The sequence below is a fragment of the Mauremys mutica genome, chromosome 2 (genome assembly GCF_020497125.1).
Source record: "Mauremys mutica isolate MM-2020 ecotype Southern chromosome 2, ASM2049712v1, whole genome shotgun sequence".
In the NCBI taxonomy this organism is placed as follows: domain Eukaryota; kingdom Metazoa; phylum Chordata; order Testudines; family Geoemydidae; genus Mauremys; species Mauremys mutica.
The window spans coordinates 118,492,093-118,513,441 of record NC_059073.1 but is presented as its reverse complement, the minus strand read 5'-3'; the positions used below and the strand labels follow the sequence as shown (position 1 = coordinate 118,513,441).

The following is a 21,349-nucleotide window of genomic DNA, read 5'->3' as shown; positions in this document are numbered from 1 at the left end:
GAACTGAAATGCAAGTTCATATATGCACACACAACTACACCTGATCAGAAAAGAAGTCTTACATAATTCATAGTATTGTACTAGGATATGTAGCCAGGAATCATTAGGCAAAGTCATATTTTAACTCCTGGTTAGCTATAATTAAGGATCTATGTCTTAAGTATTAGACAAGCCAATAATTTCCTGCTGTTCAAATATCCCCACAGCATTTCATGGCAATGTGGTACTGGGCAAAAATTTAATTAAAAAAAAAATTGAAAAAAAGCCATTTAAAAAGAAAATGTATTAAAAAGACACACTTTTATATAAAGTTCTGTGACATCGCTCTGCAGAAAAATTAATGACACTCATAGGAAGAATAAAATATAGATGTATTTTGTTTACCCAGATATAGAATGAGTAAGAATTTTCAAGTCCAATTTTTTTAAATAAAATAATCCTCAACTGTCTTTTAATGTCCAAAACAGTTGGATTAGCACCATTTGCAGTTTCTAAGCAACAGTGGCAGGGAAGAGATGACATTTAAAAACAGAAAGCCACGTTATGACCTTTGTTAAATTCTGAAGCTGAAGTGAATTAAGCCACACCAATGCAACTATATTGGCACATGAAAAAGATATTCCATAAGCAAAGCTACATTAAGAGAGTGGTAAGGTTGCACTGTTAGAAACTCAGAAGTCAAGATAAATCAGAGTTAAGGTTATATATGCAACTCCACTATGGCTCCTTGTCCATACACGATATTACGGGTTTCAAGATGATCAGGTACCACAGTGACAGGTATGGCATAAGAATCCAATCGGCAAAAAAAAAAAAAAAAGGAATATATAAATCATATTCTAAAAACGTTTGCAATGAATGGGATAAGGGAGATTATATCTATATCTCTTTTCCATGTAAAACAAATACTTTAAAAACATTAAGTTTGCAAAGCCAAGCACTCAGAAGACAAGAAATTCTAGAATTAAGACTGCCTGTTCCTGATGCAGGGTTGCATAATCAATTAGGCTGTTTGTAGGACCCTTGCCTCATTCTTAGTTTTATTTTATTAAAATAACTTTAAAAACCTCAGAATTTCTGTTGTGTGCAATCATAACAACCATCACATATCATTCATCATCAGGGTTCAGACAAAGGATTTCAAGACCAACAACACTGACCTCTAATCACAAAAGTTACAGTTACTAAAAGAGTAACTTCTGACAGCAGTAATAGGTTATCATCTTCAATGTGGACCACCCATTAGAGAAGAGAGTGATACTTTAATAGATTTTAAGGCCAGAAAGGACCATCATCTAGTCTGACCTCTTGCATAATACAGGTCATAGACTTTCACCCAGGTTGAACAAGTTCTACTATGCTATAGAAATGGCAATTTCTCCTGGCTGTTCATTAATTTGGCAGAATCTGGAGTGATTTTCACAGGGATAGCAAAAGGTACCTTGCTATCCCCCTATGAAATTAAGTTTTTGCTCTACATTGCAAAAACACTTAATTATTAAAAATTCTGAACCCTTCCTGCACCATCAAACGTTGCTTAGTGGACAAACAAGGCTGTGCCATTTCTGTCTGTCTATCTCGACTCACTCTTTGCATGTTCGCTGTCATTCAGTCCCATAAGTTTCCCTCTGAGTGGTGTTTGGAGGCATTCCTTTGGTCAACCCCTTTTGCATATTCTTCCAGCTGTCCAATAGCACACACACGACATGGTAGACTCTCTGGTTTCACTCTTAACATGTCTCAAATATATCCATCTTCTTTTCTGGGAACTTCACAGATAAAAAGGTGCTGAACTCTCTGACGAATGATGGTATTTGTTATACATTGATTCCATTTAATACCTAGTGTTTTTCTAAGGCATTTGTTTTGCATGGCATTTAGATATCTGTCTGTACCATTTGGTGGATTTCCAGTTGTCACATCCTTACATTAAGATGGAACCAACATTTGAGTTAAAGATTGAGTTTGTTCTTTATGACCAAATCTTGTTTAAACTGGTGAACGCAGCTTCCACCATGCCAATTTGTGATGTTATTTCCTTGTGGGCACTGCCACTGATTTGCACTTTACTATCAAGGTATGAAAATTGACTCACTTCTTGTATTCCTTTGCCTCATAAATCAAATACTTGAGTTGGGTGTTGCTAGGTTTCTCAGATTTATTTTTCATAAGTAAGTATTAACCCTGTTTTATGTGATGCTGGACAGTCTTCCAGGTCTTTACTTGCATATTGGCTGAACTGTCATTGAAAGCTATTGTCAGCAGCAAAATCGAGATCTTCTAGAGTACTGTTGAGACATGTGATACGTGTTCTGAATGTGTTACGTTTTTGGCAATGCCAAAACCACCACCACATGAAAAAAAACATGAACCAAAAAACCCACACTTTGGCAAAGATACCCATTTTCCCCTAACCTCACTCTTTGAAACAGTTGAACTATTTTTGTTGAAACTATTAAAAAGATTCAAACTGAGGCAGAGACCAAACATGGAAAATTTCACCCAATGTTTAAAATTAAAAGCAATTGAAAATGGGGATTTATACTTGGAAATGTTAGGTAATCTGATCTAAAAGCACTGCTCCACCTCATACACACACAAAAAAATAAGAAAGAAAAAAGAATTATGCAATTCACAGGCATGTTCTCAAAACTTTTTAATGGATATTTTTATTGTTTCCTACCTATCTTTGAGGATAGGGGAAAGGAAAAAAAAAACAAAACCACCACCACACATTCCACAACCTGGAACTATATGACTAGACCACCAGTTATGGATGAGGATGAGAGCCCATACAGTGCTTCCTTGTACAATGGACCCCTCTGGTGGCACACAAAAATCACTCTACACCTAAATTAATCAGATATGTATGCACAGTACAGCACTCTTTCATTTAGAAGTTTCATAATAGCAGCTAAGTGGAATTGTACAAGTGGAGAGAGTATTTTCAAACTCTAATACCACAAACAAGACCAGTTTTCATTGGAACACTCAAAGTGCACTTGCCTCCTCAATGAGAAGTATTTCCCCAACTACTTTCAAGTTGCTAATGCCAGCCATTTTGACATTAGCGCTATAGAAAAAGCCAAAACAGTTTGTAAAAAAAACAAAAACAAAACAAAACAACCATGCAATAAGGGAAAGCATTTTGTCCCATTCTTCTCTCTCTCTAAAGTGGCTGAATCCTTTATTCAAATTAAAATAAAATAAATAAAAAGTCACCATCCCTGATAGTGACCAGACTTGGGAAGTTTCAACCCAAGAAGTTAAAGTTTTACCATACCTTAAAAGAAACATGCACACAACCTTAACTGTAGCTGTGATTAGTGCTCCAGCTATAAACTTGATACTTGACTAGGGAGATACAGTAATATGAACATTCTGAAACAGGGCAAGCCACCTTTTTCAATTTCACTTCAGAAAGAATAGCAGAACTACAAGAGGCAGTAGGTTTATCTAGTTTCCTAGCTACATTTCAGCGTTAGGTACAATGAACCTAAATGTTGGCAGGGCCCATGACATGATACTATTCACACAGTGCCAGTACTCTACTGCAGCTAGATTAGCCATCTCTGATGATCATGAAAAGCATGACATATTGCAAGGAAAAAGAAGGAAAAATCTGAACACCTGCTGTTACACATCACTGCACGTCTTAGTTCATGCGACTAGGCCAGAATGGCAGTTCTGGCATTTTCTGCATCTCTACAGAATTATAAAATACCATTTTGAAATACAATCATGAAAGGTGAAATGGGAAAATGCAGATGTACCATAGGAAACTAATTTCTTGTACAATTTTCCAAATTTGAGGTTTAGAGTAGATGTAATTCAAACAAGCAAAGTGCAGCCCATTGAGGGATTCCAATGATTCACATATTCCTATAATATGGCCTTTCATTAAATAACCAGTGCACAAGCATGAAATGCTTCCTTTTCAACAAGCAATAACATGCTCACTGTTTTCAGCTAACCAGGAAAGCTTTACATTTCCATTCTGGTAGATTCGTGAGTGTTTTTTGTTCCACAGAAAATAAGGTGGGGTTTTTTTGTTTTGTTTTTTTAATTTCTCCTGTATGTGACAAATACCACTCTGAGCAAAGAGGGGGAAAATATTGAAAAGGAAATTTTAAGACATTTCCATACATTTGGAGAGTGAGGGAGGAGCTGGTGGCTCTATCAGTCTTGTGCTCCTATAACACAGACTGCTGGCTGCTTTATTCAGCTCCTTCTTACAGCTGCAGATGTCATTCCAAAGAAAGTTGCATTTTTAGCAAATGACAGTAAAAATGTATTCCTAAATCATGTTTTACTGAAGAATTTTTAGGTAGCAAGCAGATTTGCTGTGGATGAGTTTGAGAGTCTTATATTTAGGTTACACTATAAATCCACCCATCTGTCTTTACCTTTCTTTCTTCCTGCTCCCTCTGCTGGAGTGTGAGGATCCTATGGTTGGCTGCTTGCACTGAAACAAACAAATTGCAGTCTATTAATCAGCTGCCCTAGCTCAAAGAGAAGCCTGATTGAAAGAGGCTTAAAACGCATGAGGCTACTGGGACACTATCACTGTATGCAAAAAGACTGTGGGTTTTGCCCACTGGGGTCACTTACCTTTGGATTGAAAAGTTTTGCCAGTATTTGTAGGAAGCACTCTACAATGCTAACTATGTGGACACAGAGCACTAAGTTGCACCCTTGGGCTTTCCAGAAGCCAAACAGGAAAGGCAGCCAAGTCCTCCTGTGCCCATATTCCATAATATTGCTGACAAGTTACTGTGCACTACTCAGCACCACAGAAAAGATCTAAAAGTCTTGTATACCAGTAACTAGAACCAGATGGGGTGAACACTAAGCTTTGGTTATTTCTTTGTTACTTATTATTTTTCAAATATAAATGATTTAGTAAAAAATTATACAAGGAGAACATTTTTAAATTGGAGCTAGTCTCCTCACAATGTGATCCTAGCTCTATGCAAATGTGTTAGCAACAGTGGTAACTGTATTTCTAGCCAGTTTCAGACTTGTTTTACATCATATTCCATACATGCTCTGCACAATGGAACAGACTCGTCTTTCCCTCAACAGGTGTCTTGCTTTCAACAACACAAAACTTAGTTTTCTGAAATATTTATCAGTCACTCATTTATTCTTATAATCATTAAAGCAGTAGTACTACTGTATAGATTACAAAGCCAAGCACTCAAAAATCAGATAATGACAATTCCAAGGTTGCTATGCCCCCTAGTGTGTATATATTTGGATACAGGCTTTACTTACATGATTGTATACTACTACTCAAAGAATGCAAAGGATAAATATTTTTCTACAATCTTTACTACATGTGTGTAGTATCTCCTTCTGTGTACTACTCTATATATGCCAGAGACCATGCTTATACATATTACAAGTTAATATTTCACTTTGTTATAATTAACAACATATCTAAACTACCTAATTTTACAGCTAGATTGAATTTTGAACCTAATTACCTAATCCCAATTTGTGTCTAAGAAAGGCTGTGCTGCTGGCTGAAATGAAAGTATAAAATACAGAGGCACTGACAAAGCTAGTAAAATATAGACCTTAGAGAGCACATTACATAAAGTCTATGCCATAAAAAGATATAATTGGATGGTTATGACTAGGAAACTAGCACTGTATCCACATACAAAAATGATCTTTTGTCATAATTATATATCTATATATGAGAGAGAGAGAGAAAGAAAGAGAGAGAGAATGAATGAGAATGCGCACATCCATATGCAACTTAAACAAGCTGCAAACAAAAAGTGAATTTTTGCTCCATTTTGGCCCTAATTCCTGTTATGTTACTTTAAAGCTCTTCCATCGACTTCAGTGGGAGTTTTCAGACCTTAAAAATGCAGCCAAACTTACTGTACAAATGAGAGACAGTGAAGCTTGGTAGATAGAATACTGGAGGAGTGCCCTGAGTTCAATTCCAGGGTCTAACATTGGCCTGTGGGGTTACCATGGGCAACTCACTTCATCTCTCTGAACCTCCATTTCCCAATCTTTAAAATGGAGATAGTGAGCTCCTTTGAAAAACCATACCTTGAGATCTATGGATGAAAAGTGCTCTAAGAGCTTTTTTTAAAAAAAATAAACACACACACAGTGGTGTTTTACAAAGGAGATCATTATCTCCATTTTAAAGATTGAAGAGATGAGGTACAAAAAAGTGAAGTGACTTCCTGTGATCATCCCACAGGATGTCAGAGCCTGGTACTGAACTCAGAGCACTGAAGTTCCAGTCCTGTGTTCTATCTATCAGGCAACACTGCCTCCCATTTACATAGTAGGTTGGGCAGTGGAAAGGCTATAAAGTAACATTAACAGGTACTGGTAACTGGATAAGACCAAAGTTCTGTAAGTCTTTTTTAAAGTTGCACAGAGCTGAGAATCAAACATTTGCATGTTTAAGACTTATTATACAATAGCAATTTTAGCAAGGATCATTTTGAGTTCAAATTGTTTCAAATTATTCCTTTTAAAATACTACATAAAAAAAAAACCAATAGCTTCTTGCTTACATCTCTTCAACACTTCATTCAGATCGCCATGCATCACCTGCTCACATTTAGGGAGAGTTTGGTCATTAGTCTCATAGATCATCGTGTTTAGGTTTTCAAGAACTCTCACTTCTCGGAGGCCACGTTTTTCCTGTTAGGAAAAGTGAAAAAGGAAAGCTCTCCATGTATTACATACTTCATTAGCTGATACTCATATGAAGCTATTTGTAATTATTTAGCTCTAACTGGACTTTTTAAGGTTTGTAATAACATAGCTATTTAAGAACAGTGTGATATAATATGCCTCAAACATTTTATTTAGTTGGAGTAAACTACAGCTGGAGACACCACTAGCTTTAATGTGATGCATGCAAAACAAACAGGAATCAAATGGATAATTAGGTGGCAATCATGGGTTAATATGAAAATCCATTTTGCAGGTATAATGTGGTTCCCAGGTTAATAAACTATTAAGTTTAGCACAGTTCATCACAGTGAATGAGAGAGATCACTGCCACTTAAAACATCACATCTGCTTATTTACCACTGTTATATTACAGATGAAAGAAGCTTTATTAACAAACGTGAAAGTCCCCTTCTTTCTTGTGCAATGTAGCAACACTGCTGTTCCCTGTGACAAATGTTGAAGTTATTTATAACATAGCATATGATGGATTGAGAAAACATAGTAACTTAGATATCTGAGATTTATAACAAGGGTTGGGTATAACAAGGTAAGGGCAAGATAACTGAAATCATCACCCTTACGGATTTGATTAATAAAAGATTACAGACCAATTAAATGATAATAGTTCTACCTTTTGATAGCTTTCACTTTTAGTTTAGCAATGTGATAATACTGGCAGCGTACATGAACTGACAAAGAGCCAGGGCCAAAATCAAGGCAAATAAGATTTTGACACTGAAGTATAGTGATGAAATAAAAACCTAAAGGATAATGTAATGCTAATGACTAAACAGGTGGTATCCCTTCTGAACTCAGTGCTGATCAGCAAACCCAGTGCTAATTGGATTTTACTAGTTGAGCTGCCTAGGCTCTACTGCTTAGGCTTTTTAAAATAAAGCTTCCAGCAACACCGCACCACTATCGCCTTGTTATTCCGATGGTGTTTTGCTCTTTTTAATTATGCTTGATCTGCAACACAGGACTATCCCAAGAAATCAAAAACACAAAGTTATCCTGGATTTTGTTGTAGCTTGGTGTTTACATTTTGGCAGGTAGAGCTGCAAGTAAACATCCCTGTATTGTAATTTGCCAATCACCAGCCTATAAAATAATGTATAATACAGCAGCTAATAATACTCTTATGTAGTACTTCATAAATGTGGTCAAGCATAATTATTCCCATTTTAAAGATTGGGAAACAGAAATGCAGACAGGTTACATGATTTGCTCTAAGAGTCACAAATAGAAACCAGATTTCCTGATCCTTAGTCCAATATTCACTAGATTACAATCCCTCCAAATATGAAGCTCTTATCAGTGAGGGATGTTAGTGTTCTCACCAAAGGTCACTATTTAGCATATGCTAAAGAAAACACCACTCACACCTGAAGCACTAGACCACTCTGCAAAACTAGAGATAAGTGTCAGCTTTTGAGGAGAAACTCTAAACTAAAGCCATGTTTACACTAGTGAACTTACAGCGGCACAGCTGTAGCAACGCAGCTGCGCTGTTGTAAGCTCACTCATGTAGCCGCTTTATGCTGATGGGAGAGAGCTCTCCCGTTGACATAATTACACTACCTCAACGAGCAGCAGTAGCTATGTCAGCGGAAAAGCGTCTCCTATTGATACAGCTCTGTCCACACCAGTGCTTATACTGGTGAAACTTATGTCACTCAGGGGTGTTTTTCCCCCCCCACACACCCGAGCGACATAACTTATGCTGCCAACAAAAGAGCTAGTGTAGACATAGCCTACGTCTAAGCCTTACCGCTTTAAGTAAAAGTGAAAGTGTAAACTATCCTTTGCTTTGATAAAAGAAAGGGTGGTTCTTACTAGAAGGATAAGAGTGATGGAAAAATCAGCTTTCCAGCAAGAATTTAAGGATACTTGAAATTAGCACAATGAAACCTTAGATGTAATCTGACAGCTATGTTAAGTCTGCTTCTGACCAAGCCCTAAGGCTGGAAAGTCTACCCTATCCTTGTAGTCCCTAACTTAAACTGAAGTGATAAATCCTCCGAAGAGCTACACAGGACATATATGTATTAGAGACAATAGTTATTAGTTAACTTTGGTGACAAGCAATTTTAAAATGTGTGTATGGAGCAAAGTGAGCTTCTCCTGGCAGGAAAAATGGATATAAATTTCTAGATTTGTCTCATCAAATTAGCATGGAGACAAATTAAATCCACTTAAAATGTAACTAAAAATGGCACCTTGTTTTTCCATCAGAGTATAAAAGTTAAAGGGCATACCACCTCTGTGATGCTGGCAGACCAGGTGCCAGCTCATGCCAAGGCCCCTCGGCTTCACTGAACATTGACAAATGCATAGCTGGAAACCAGTCTGCCTCGGCTTTGTTTTAGTATTGCTAAAATAGATATTAGAGTTATAAGAATGTGTTTAGACTTCATGAAATGCTTGCAGGAGGCTGCCTATATTAATCTTACTTATAATATCTGTATCCTATGTTATAAGGTAATATTTCCATGTTTGCTTTGCAACTATAAAAGTTTGCGAAAACTGTAAAACCCCACAGTCAGGGTAGTTTATCGCAAGAGGTATCTCCTCCCCAACAAAAGAAGGCCAATAGACATCAGACAAGCTATTGTGGAACATCAGTGGACAAAAAAGACTGATTGCCCCTCCACACACACTAGCAAGTGGAGATGTGCATAAACTCTAGTGCCATCAGTTTGAGGTCTATTGGAAGGGGATAATTTTTCTTGCAAGGGATTTTTAATCCCTGTGCTGCTAGGAATTTGGAGAGGGCAATACTTATAAATATAAGAAAGGGATCCCCAAGCTGCTTGGCTTGGGTTAACCCTAAAGCACATACAGAGCTTGCATATTATAGCAGCTACTGTTGCCCTTTAGAACCGAAAACTGTATCTCATTTGTGTGTATCTTTACCTGCTTTAACTGTTTAAATAATACTCCTGGGGGAATTATGCACCACTGCGTAATGCAGAATTTTGCAGAAAATGTTGTGCACACAGAATTTCTTTTCCCCCACAGAAATGGGCTGCAGTGCTGCTGGTCACCACTAAGAGCCACTGGGCCCGGCACAGCCCAGCGCCGGGCCCAGCTCGCACACAGAAGACACTGCCAGGGGAGAGAGCTAGAGGGTTCCTGGCAGCTACAGTTCCCACACGCCCTGAGGGAAGGAGATGGCGGTGCGCAGGAAACACCACACAAACGTGGGACTGAGTATCAGGCTGTTTCTCCCTCTGGATCCCTGGGCTCTGGGGGGAAGGGCTGCAGGTATCTGGGCAAGGGGAAGCCCTGTAGCTGGGCTCTAGGTGTGTACGCGGGTATCTGGGTTTGGGTGCCCCCATGGCTTGGCTTTGGGGAGAAGGGGGTGTGGGTGTCTGGTCCCCCAGCTGGCTCGGAGGGGATAGAGAAACAGGAACTGGGTTGTCATAGGGGTTTGTTTTAATTCTCTACTCCTGACGGAATTTGTGTGTGTCTGTATTGTTACAGACATACTTGCTGACAGGTATTTTGAAATAAATTACCAAAATAATTGAAACTGGCATGATTATGTAGTGTTATTTTGACACAAAATTTGCAGAATTTTAAAATATCATGCACAGAATTTTTAATTTTTTTGGCGTAGAATTCCCCCAGAAGTAAAATAAAATAACTCATATTTCTTTTTTCAATACATCTTTAGTTAATATTATAAGGTTGTCTACAAACCTTGTCTTTGATTTGAGATCTGAAGTTCAGTTGACCTGGGAAAAGTGACTGGTCCTTTGGGACTGGGGATCAGTTGGGATTTTTGGTGTAAGGGACCATCTATCACAAAGGCAGGCTTGCGTGGGTGGCAAGATAGACTGGACTGCCAAAGGGGACTGTCTGTTACTCTATGTTAAGGCTGTTATAGTGCATAAGGAGTTCACACTTGTTAACTGGTTGGAGAAATCTAATTATAGAACATATACAACCAGTTTAGGGTTTGTGCCCTGATCCTTGACAGTCTCCCCTGAAGGTGGCACTTATGCTTTTGAGCTACTTTAGACAGCTTGACAACTTCATTATTGTATTAAACAATGTTCATAAAAGGAAAAATTGAGCAAAAATATTTTAAAAAGTCTTCATATTATATCAGCCTAATCCAATGTTGATCTTACCCTTTCAATGCCATACTCTTTTCCTTCAAAATCTAGATGTGTGAAAACAATTATTCTTAGAATTAATCTTTTAGAAATACAGAATACTATTTACTTTTGCTGCCATCTTGTGGCAATTATTTTTCACTCATTCAAAATTGAGTTGGCAAACATTTTCTCCTTCAACAATACATCAACCTTATTCTTAGTTGGATACAAGTCATCATTCTTTAACTGTTCTCTTACCTTTTGTAAAATATAAAAGATGAACAACAGTGTATTTTGCAAGAAGTTCATTACATTATTGACATCCATAAAACAAATAAATAAACAAACAATATATTAAGGCTGGATTTGTTTTTAAATCGAACCATCCACAGAAAGTAACAAGTACATTTCCATCATAGAACACTAACAACTAAATTACTTCAAAACACATTTTCTTTTTAAAAATGGAGATAAATTTGATGGCCAGTCAAATTATGACTAAAAGCACTGGTTAGAATATCATAATGCAAGTAGGCTCTGTACCAGTTTCCACACACGATACCTCTGTAAAACATGTCAGGAATCCTTCATGATGAAAGATTCATAAATATATACATGCACTGAACCTGCAAACTGCTCCATACAGACAGACCCCTGCACTCATGGAGAGCTCCACTGACACCAGTGGGGCTCCACACAGGCAAATAGCCCCACCAGGTGCAGAGGTCCTCCCAGAAAGATTCATTTGCAAAATAAGTCTTAGTATAACCAAGATAATATCACCCACCAATGAAACTAGTAGCTGTTTAAAAACAATCACCAGCACCTATACAACAGAGTAGGATTGGAAGTAAAGAATACTGTACTCTTTGAAAACTGCAGGGTAAGTTTAGTATGTGTACAGAAGCAGTTAACCAAGTTGGACTTCTGCCAGGATACCTGGGCTAACACCTTCATCAATATTGAAAGATCTTGCAGCACTTATATCCACAAATGCTCATGTTATTTTTAAGGCTCAACACCTCAGTTCTCATAATGATCCCCATAAAATTATGCTATGAATTGAGGTTGTCATATACTGCATCTTATCTAGCAATACATTCTCCCATTGAACTAATGACCCAGTCAGACCCTGTTTAGCTTGAGATCCAGTAAGACCACAGCATGAGGTGTTATGCATAGGTTAAACATAGCACACTCCAGTGCAAAGATATTTTTAAATAGCCATTAGACCAAACAAATAACTAGGTGGATCTAATCAGCACACAAAAGTAGATGCACACATTAAGAGAATAGCCCTTTATGTGCCAAACACAGTTTGATTACTTTCCGTTTGTTTGGGAGTTATGAGCACAAACTATCAAGGAAAACTCACTGATTCACTCACCAACCCTCTCAAAAACTTTTGGGGGGGGGGCGGGAGAGGGGGGCTGACGGAGGAGAAAGAAGAACTAATCACATTTTTTAAACAGCTACAGTACACTTCCAGTTATCTGAATTCCCTTTATCCAAAAATCCTAGTTATCTGAATCCACATGTCCCCCATGTATCCCTATCAATCACGAGCAATACATTTTAAAGGATAGATATACATATCCTTCCGTTTATAGAAAACATGATGTGTAATTCATGCTACACCAGTATAACAATGTATCCACTCACACAGTGGTTCCATGACACAAAATTGTGTCCAGTTCAAAGCACAGCCCCTGTAACCAGCTGTATCCACAGCTGCATCTCGAGTCAGTGTTCCTCTTCCATCACAGAGCCTCACAGCCTGGGTCATGGCCCTTCCTAGTAAAAAGTGTGGTGGGGATGTCACTGATGTTGCAATCATCACTGAGGGTAAAGCAAAGCCCAAGTGACTTTTCAGACTGCCATTCCCAGCTGTTTACTGCCTCCCAGCCTACAGCTAGAATCAGGCTCAAAATAGTACTTCTACTTATCTGAATGCCCAGATATCCAAAAGTTTCGTATGTCCCCCAGGAGATTCAGATAAATGTGATAGTACTATATATATTTACTACACACTTTCTGGATCTTAAAAAAAGTTCTTCATTTACAGCATTCAGAGTCAGTATGGATCCACTGCTCTCCTGAAATCTCAGATATTTGCTGCAATACAGAGCCTTTCCATCTACAGCCAACCAGGAGGCTGCAACCATTCCTCTGATGATTCATCCACATCAGTGACTTTGTAACATTAGACTAGATTACTGCACTATACTCCAGCCAAAGCTTTTGAGAGACCTTTGTAATAACAGTGAATGTGCGTGTTTGTAAACGAGCAGTTGTTATATTTTGATCATTTTTAATTGATTGCTTGTATTGATATAGAGTGACCAAGATGCATTGGTGATAAGTGCCAGCGTACAATTCCAAATAAATAAATAAAATATTTCTACTTCACCTATAATACCCTATAATACACTTGTACATTTGCAGGTGTCTGGAAAATTAAGTTATTTTGTTCTTTATATAGCAACAAATACAGTAGATGGAACAAGAGATTTGGTCAGTGTCAATGTGGCCGGTGCTGAGGAATTGGCTGGTGTTGAAAAGAATGCCAGTGCCGGCGGTTTTGTCAGTGCTGTAGCTCCTGAAGTCGGTCAGAGCTGAGAAACAGGGCTGAGGACAGTAGGTCTGCCCAGTAATGGTCTTTGGACAATTTCTTCGTATCACTACCAGAGAAACTTGGACAGGCCTTGGAGCTATGTCTCCTGTCATATGATGTTGAGGCAACTGACCTCACAGGGGATTGTGTTCTGACAGGCTGTGCCTCAAAGTTTGAGGAGGGAGTCCATTTCTTTTAGTCCTAGCAAGAAAGAGATTACTTTCTCTTCAAGGGATGCGGGGAATGAGGATTGGCAGACAACCTGGCAGAGCGTGAGGGCCTCACAGGAGGAGAGTCTGGGCCCAGATCCAATGCAGGTCATAATTTCCCCATGAGGAGAAATTTTAACCCAATGTCCCGATCTTTTCTGGCTCTGGCTGTCAGGCCGTGGCAGTGGGAACAATTTTGTGGGATGTGTCCTTCTCCCAGACAGTGAATACTCTGCAAGTAGCCATCCATTACCAGCAAGGTGGCCCACAAGAGACATACCTCTTAAACCCAGGGGATTTAGGCATAATGGTGAGGGGAAAACAGCTTCTCGGTCTGGAAGGGCACAAAGCAGGGAAAAGAAAAAACTAAGCTATGAAATAATTGTAAAGGTAAATTTAAAAAACAAAAACAAAAATTTTCTTTTTAAGATAGAAGAAAGGAGAACGAGGAGAAAATACTAACTACAACTAACAGATAAGGCACTATCTATTGAGGGAACAGGAAAAGTGGGCTCGGCTGCAGATTCCATCCAAGACCAAAGGCGGGAGAGAAGGAACTGGGGGCAGCTGGACCGCACAGCTCTCTCTATATGTCCCGCTCACAGTGTGAGAGCGGAGAGATATTCATCAGCAGTGCCTGTCAAACTGCACATGCATATCGCTGATCCCAGGTGCAGGGGCTGCTGCCGCACCTACAAGTGGGGCACCCATAGGGACATCACTCGAAGAAGTAGTATACATCTATTCTGGGCAGGAAATGCATGTCAAACAAGATTCTCTAAGAAGGTGCTAAAAACCTGTTTCAAATCTCAGTATATATAACAGGCCACTGGTAATATAAAAGCACGCTAAATGAAGTTTCATAATTATACTAGATCTTCTCTTTTAAAACAAATACTTACTTCAAATTCTTTAATAAAGTAACGTATTTCTCCTTGAATAACTGGCCTGTGATCCAGCAGTCGGGAATGAATTTCTCCAATGTCTAGAAGAGTAATGAAATCCAAAGTTTCAATTTTCTAAAGACACAATCCATACTAGGTAAAAAACAACACAGTGAAGCACTGAATATTTCAAAAGGAGGAAAAGTTAAAAGACACCATTATCCAACGGACAAGCAAGCTAATACAAAATTTCAACTAATGCTATGATAGTATCAGATGGCTTTCCTAGCTAATTCAACAAACCCACCATCTTAAAACAAACGCCACAAAAAAAGAATATTCTGCCATCCCAGACTTTCCTGGCTGCTACGAGAGCACATGAGGCGGTTCCATTCCCCCACTTATCACCCACTATTGGAGGCCTCATCCCCAAAGGACAGCTGCAGTATTTGCCTTTGCTGCTCCATATAATTGACAAGAAGCAGTTAATTCTTGTCAGTTTCCACTCCGCAACAGTTTGGGAAAGCTGTAAGCATCAGTGGAAGAACATCCACAACTCTAGAAGACTGTACTATATCAGTTTAGAACTAGTCTGGAAAGTTTTCTTTGCAACTATAATGCCTACAAATATATTTTTCTTAAATGAAAGCTTAGATTCAGCAGTTGATGGAACTCACCTACAAAAACTTCCCACAAATGTAGATTATTTCATGTTTGAGAAAATGGAAAAGATGGACAAAGTGTGCAACAAATACAGAGTGTATGGTAAAATGTTAAATAGTATCACTGAGTGACTCTTGTAAGTTCTGACTTTTGCCCTGCTTCAATTTCTATTTAAAAATATCTGAACAGTGGACAGCATGGTAGAGGAAGGCAAAAGATGTGGCTTCCAAGGAGAAATTGAAAGGAGAAGAGCAAGAATCCCTAAATCAAAATATTGAAGATATGGGTGCTTAAAGTTAGGGGTCTAAATAAGTGGCTCAATTTTCCAATGTGTAGAGCTCCCAAGATTTCCACTGACTTACTCAAAGCAAATGTGAGTGTCCAGCACCTCTGAAGATCAGAATGACTATTAAGGGGTTTAAAGTCAGACACCTAAATCTGAAAATGTGGGCCTTACTACACAGAAACAGAACGTCCTTTTAGGTGGTGAAAGCAATGCAAGAAAAGGCACGAAGGTGAGATCAGACACAGATCAGGCCATCCATCACAGAGGTTTTGCTACTATGCAAGATGTAGGTCTATGAATCGTTAGCATTTGAGCTGCAGAAGATACAAAGAAAATTAAAAGGCAGCAATGCCACTCAGTGATTAACGATGCTATCCTTGATAGGACAACCTCGGAAGTGGAGAGTGACACCAGGAGGAAGAGATAGAAAACAAGTGTTATAAAAAAAATGAAATAATAAAAACTGCCGTCCCAGATTACACTGCTGTCAGAGGCAGGCTACAGGACTGGATGGCCACCAATCAAGTATGAGCGAATTCAGAGGAAGGTACAAGAAACGCTGTAGTGAAGTTAAGCAATGACTTGTCCGTAAGGGAAGTTTCTGCCTAACACCAGGCGATTAGCAGGGGCTTTCCGGCTTGAAACTGGAGTATAGACCTGGCTGTTAAATACGTGCACCTCCCCCCCTCTGCAATGCCATCGCGGGTGCGCTTTAGCCCCGCACGCCTCCGACCCTTCTCTCGAGCTCCCGGCCTCGCGCCACAAGCTCCCGGGGCGAATTGTGCTACAGGGGCAGTGTCCGAGGCGCTACCGGGGGCGCGGGGGGGCGGGGCTCGGACACCGCCCCTCGCGCTCGCCCAGCGGCCGTTGCGCGGCGCTCAGCGGGCCCGGGCGGGGGACACAGACAGGCGGAGACAGCAGGGGCGGGGCCAGGCCCCCTCCTTACCCTTGATAACGGGGAGGGCCGGCGGCCCCCCCGAGTCCCGTTTCCTGCCGGCGGGGAGCGGGGATCCCGCAGCTTTCCCCGGGGTGCCGGGGCCGCTGCTCATGGTGCCGCACTTCCAGCTCCGGCCGCAGCGGGGCGGCGGCCACCGAGCTACCGCATGCGCGCGCCGCGGATAGAGGGCTCGGCAGGAGCGCGGGGCCCGCGCTGAGGCGTTCCGGCGGTGTTACGTAGCTCTCTGCCGCCCGCTTTGGTTCTTAGCTTCCGCCTCCTTCCCAACGCCTCGGTATGACGTCACTGGGCTGCGCCGAACTCTGGCCTCAGAATTTAAACCCGGGCCGCCCTTCGTTAGGGTGAATGACTCGCGCTGCCGCCATGGCAACCGTGACCGCCCTGTTGGATTCGGCAGAGCTGCGGAGAGTACACGCCCCCGCTACTGTGACGGTGGCAGCAGCCCTGGGCCCTGTCCGCCACGCGCACATCGCGTAGGCCCCGCCCTTGCTGCATCCCACGGTGGGGCTCTGAGCAGCGGCTGCAGCCCCCAGCCTGGTTCTCCCCGTGTCACAGCAGCGTCCCGCCGCGGGGCAGCCCCGTCCCAAGCTGGCCGGGAGGTGACACAGCTGCTCCTCCTGGCAAGGCTTTCTCACCCCAGACTAGTTCACTCACCTGCTCAGGACAGCGGCACAGACCGACCAATAGAGTGCAAAACGGGTTTGCTATACAACAGCTGGGTGGCTGCAGCTTGAAATTTAAACAGTGCCACCGAAAATCGTACCAAAATGAGGAAATTCAGAGTACAGTTCCCCACAGCAACCTTAACTCTGCCTTCTTGTGCCTATGCATTACAAATGGACCTTTATCAGGCCCTGCCAGAGTTTTTTAAAAAAGTACATAATGTATAGGGTTTTTTGTATTGTGCTGTTTAGTAAATAGCCTCTGTTGCAGTAGTCTGGATTATTGTAATGAAATACCTTAATGTAAAATCATATGTAAGAGTAGTTTTTTTTAAAGGAAAAATGGGACAATTTTCATCATATATGAAATGGGATAGAAGGATGCTCATCAAATTTTTGATTGGGTCATTTGGGGAAACAAGTGTAAAGCTTCTGAGCTTGCACTTTGATACATCTTTCTGAAGGTCAGGAAACTAAAATAATTAATACTGTGCTGACTGGATTTGTGCTACAGTGCCATGGGTGTGCCACTCACCAACATCCTTCAACTGGTTGAACTTTCTCTTATTTGGGAAGGAGTCCTGATTCAGGAAGTTATTCTGAGAAGTAGTCAGAAATATGTCTGTTTTTCCTGCCTCTGTAAGAGGAAGTGTAGATAAATCAGCTGATAGGTTCTCTATGTATTGTCTTCCAACAATAAACAAACATAAGAATACTTACCTCTTATAAAGCATTTGTCATTAGTACATCTCAAAGAGCTTTACAATGGAGGTCAGTATCATTATCCTTATTTTACAAATAGGGAAACTGAGGTACAGAGAGGCAAAGTGACTCACCCAGCAGGCAAGTGGCAAAGCCAGGAATAGAATCTAGGTCTCCTGAGTTGCATGGTCCATGGTCTGTACATTAGGCGAGCAGCTCTCAATGGTGCTATGATAATTAGTGTCACCATCTGGGATTTAGCAGAGCCATGGAGAGTAAACACCCCCACAATTGTGATTCTATGGCACTGAGCTCCCCTATCCCGTGACTCCTCTTTGTTTAATGAATTTGTTTGCTTCCATTTTTCTTCTGACTGTCCCTTTCTATGGTAGCTTACTAGAAAGACAGCCTAGGAGGTTTGTATACCAGCTATTTTCAAAATTCATACTTTGATATTTTTTCAAACATAAATCTTCTGTTCATTCACCATCCAGACAAAAAGTGAATGAAAATGGATATAAGATATATGGTTACTTGCCTACGTGAGGTTCACAGGGTTTTTACATACATCCCTTTATAAGAAGTCCTAATTTCCCCTTTTTAACAATGCCATATCCATTTCCTAAATTGCTAAAGGAATGAAGAACACCCTTTAACTCTGCGATGCTACTCTTTGGTGAGCTGCCAGTTTCTTGGGAGAGGTACAGTCTGCACATCACCCCCGTTCCGCTCTGTGATCCTCACAGACAACAATGGTCAAATGTACAGAAAATAGCCAATAATACTAACTCTACCATATGATAACATCTTATGCAGAAAGAATAACTACATTTTCAGATTGCAGGCTACATTTGCAGGGCTGGAATTAAGAGAAACAGTCAATTAACCTGTAAACTGAGTAAATTTGATGAGGAGTACTGAATAGGGAATTTCACAGTGTGAGAGAATTAAGTATAGAATCTCAAAATGTCCTGATAACAGCATCTCTTCACACAACGTGAAGTATTTTTCCAGAAACACTCATAGTGAAAAACAAGTAGATGCATGGTCTAACAAAACAGAAAGCATATCTCAGAGGTGGGCAAACTTTTGGGCCTGAGGGCCACTTCTGGGTATGGAAATTGTATGGCGGGCCATGAATGCTCATGAAATTGGGGGTTGGGGTGTGGGAAGAGGTAAGGGCTGCGGCTGGGGGTGCGGGCTCTGGGGTGGGGCCAGGGATGAGTTCAGAGTGCAGGAGGGGGCTCCGGGCTGAGGCAGGGGGTTGGGGTGTGGGAGCGGCTACGGGCTCTGGACTGGGGGTGCGGGCTCTGGGCTGGGGCCAGGGATGAGGAGGTCAGGGGTACAGGCTCTGGGCAGCACTTACCTCAAGCAGCGGCATGTCCCCCCCTTCCGGCTCTTATGCAGAGGCGTGGCCAGGCAGCTCTGCGCGCTGCCCTGTCCCCAGGCACTGCTCCTGCAGCTCCCTTTGGCCGTGGTTCCCAGCCAATGTGAGCTGAATAGCCGGCGGTTGGGGTGGGGGCAGCATTCGGAGCCCCATGGCTGCCCCTACGAGTAGGAGCAGAGGGGGGACATGCCGCTGCTTCTGGGAGCCGCACGGAATGGGCCAAGCCCCCGACCCCGCTCCCCGGCTGGAGTTCAAGGCCCAGATTAAAAGGTCTGAGGGGCTGGATGTAGTTTGCCCACCCCTGGCATATATATATATAAAAAGTGGGTGACATTTAATAAGCAACAAAAGGAAAAGGTCTCCAACTGTGGTATTTTAAAGCAATTTGAGACTATCAGTGTGATATTATTTTCAATAAACTTTTTCACATTTAATTCAACTTGCATCTTGTTAACTTTTTCAGAGACTGTCTTTTTTGCATGTGTGTACAGTGGCTAGTAGAATTGGCCCAAATCCCTACTTGGGCTTTTATGTACTACTGCAGTACAAATAAATAATAATAATAATAACAATTAATAATACATTGTTATTATTTGCACCAGATAAAACACCATACAGTATGTCAAAATAATAACTAAATACAATATTCTAAAGAGCTGGCCCATAACAATACCAGAGCAGCAGCAGCACTCGTTGTACTAGAAACACCAGAGATCTGCCAAAGTAGCTGTAGCAGCTACCGCTACAGTAGTAGAGGGGTGAAGCATAATGGTTTCATGTTCCCTCATTAGAAGATTAATTTGTGGCTTCACAAATAACACCCTCTCTGCCTGGCAAAAAGGTAACAAATATAATAGTATTATTTTAGGCCCATTTCCACCCCCCCTTCCATTACAACCCCTTTAAACATTTTTTGACAGTGAAAAAAGATGAAATAAGAGTTCAAATCTTCAAAAACTACTCTGAGATATTACACACTGCAAAGTACATTAAAAGAAAGGAAGTTTACTTCACGCACATTCCATTCACAGAGCATGTGTGCCCCATGACTCTGAGTTCAAGAGTCTTTTGGCCAGCTGTGTATGAGCACTGAGTGTCCTCATGCCCCACACCAAAGGCATAAAAAGGTAGAGTGGGCCAACCACCACTCAGTTTCCTCTCTACTGTAGAATCTTGGTTGGTGGTATAGGACTGAGATAAAGAGGATAGAGGGCAAGTTGTGGAATGTGCATATGCATAACATCTCAAAGAACTCAAGTTACTGTACAAGTAAGTAACTTTCCTTTCTCCTTCAAGTGATTCTCCATGCACAGTTCAGTTATGGTGACTCCCAGTCAGTGAACCAATGTAATCAAGATGGGAGCTTGGAGTCTTAAGAAATTAGAGATTGTAACCACCTTTCCAAACACACCATCTGATCTGCAGGTTTCACTGATATTGTAATGCTTCATAAATGTGTGAATAGATCCCCGGTAGCTGCTTTACATATGTCTGCAACAGAAACATTTCTCAATAATGTTGACAAGGCTGCCTAAGCTCTGATGGAGTGAACCTTGAGAGAAGCACGAGGGTCCATTTTAGCCACTTCATAAGAGGTCCTCACACAGTCAGATATCAATCTGGACAATCTCTGAGATGAGAGGGGTTCACTTTTTATCCTCTCTCCAATGGAGATGAAACATCTGGGTGAAGATCATAAAGGTTTTGTTATTTGCAAATAAAATGCCAAAGCACATCTGACATCTAATGTATGAAGCAAAGCCTTTGCTTTAGAAGCATGTGGGTTATGGGAAAATATAGGCAGGTGAATCTGCTGATTCAGATGGAAGTCTGTGACAAACTTCAGTAGGAATTTAGGATATTCCTAAGAAACACTCTATCTAGAAAGGTGACTAAAAATGAGTTTTCATACACAGATGTAATAATGAACATGTTGCCATCCATCCAAAGGGCGGACCCATTAGAGCAGAAGACACTAAATTGAGGTCCCATGGAGAGATCAGTTCTCTATCTGGTGGTAACACCACAATAAGGGTACGTCTTCACTACCCGCCGTATCGGCGGGTAGCAATCGATTTCTCGGGGATCGATATATCGCGTCTCATCTAGACGTGATATATCAATCCCTGAACGCGCTCCTGTCGACTCCGGATCTCCACCAACC

At 40.9% G+C, this 21,349-nt stretch overlaps 1 protein-coding gene across 1 annotated transcript in view; it reads right to left on the bottom strand.

Annotated features, from left to right (window-relative positions):
- Window positions 1–16,772, bottom strand: part of BLOC1S5 (biogenesis of lysosomal organelles complex 1 subunit 5) — a 41,367-nt gene extending 24,595 nt beyond the window's left edge. Inside the window, exons 1-4 of the mRNA XM_045007263.1 lie at window positions 16,426–16,772; window positions 14,549–14,631; window positions 6,552–6,681; window positions 4,407–4,465 (exon numbers count right to left, since the gene is read on the bottom strand). Of these exons, the coding sequence (XP_044863198.1) occupies window positions 4,407–4,465; window positions 6,552–6,681; window positions 14,549–14,631; window positions 16,426–16,528 (375 nt within the window). The 5' untranslated portion in view covers window positions 16,529–16,772. The remainder of the gene's footprint in view (window positions 1–4,406; window positions 4,466–6,551; window positions 6,682–14,548; window positions 14,632–16,425) is intronic.
- Window positions 16,773–21,349: the final 4,577 nt, after the last annotated feature.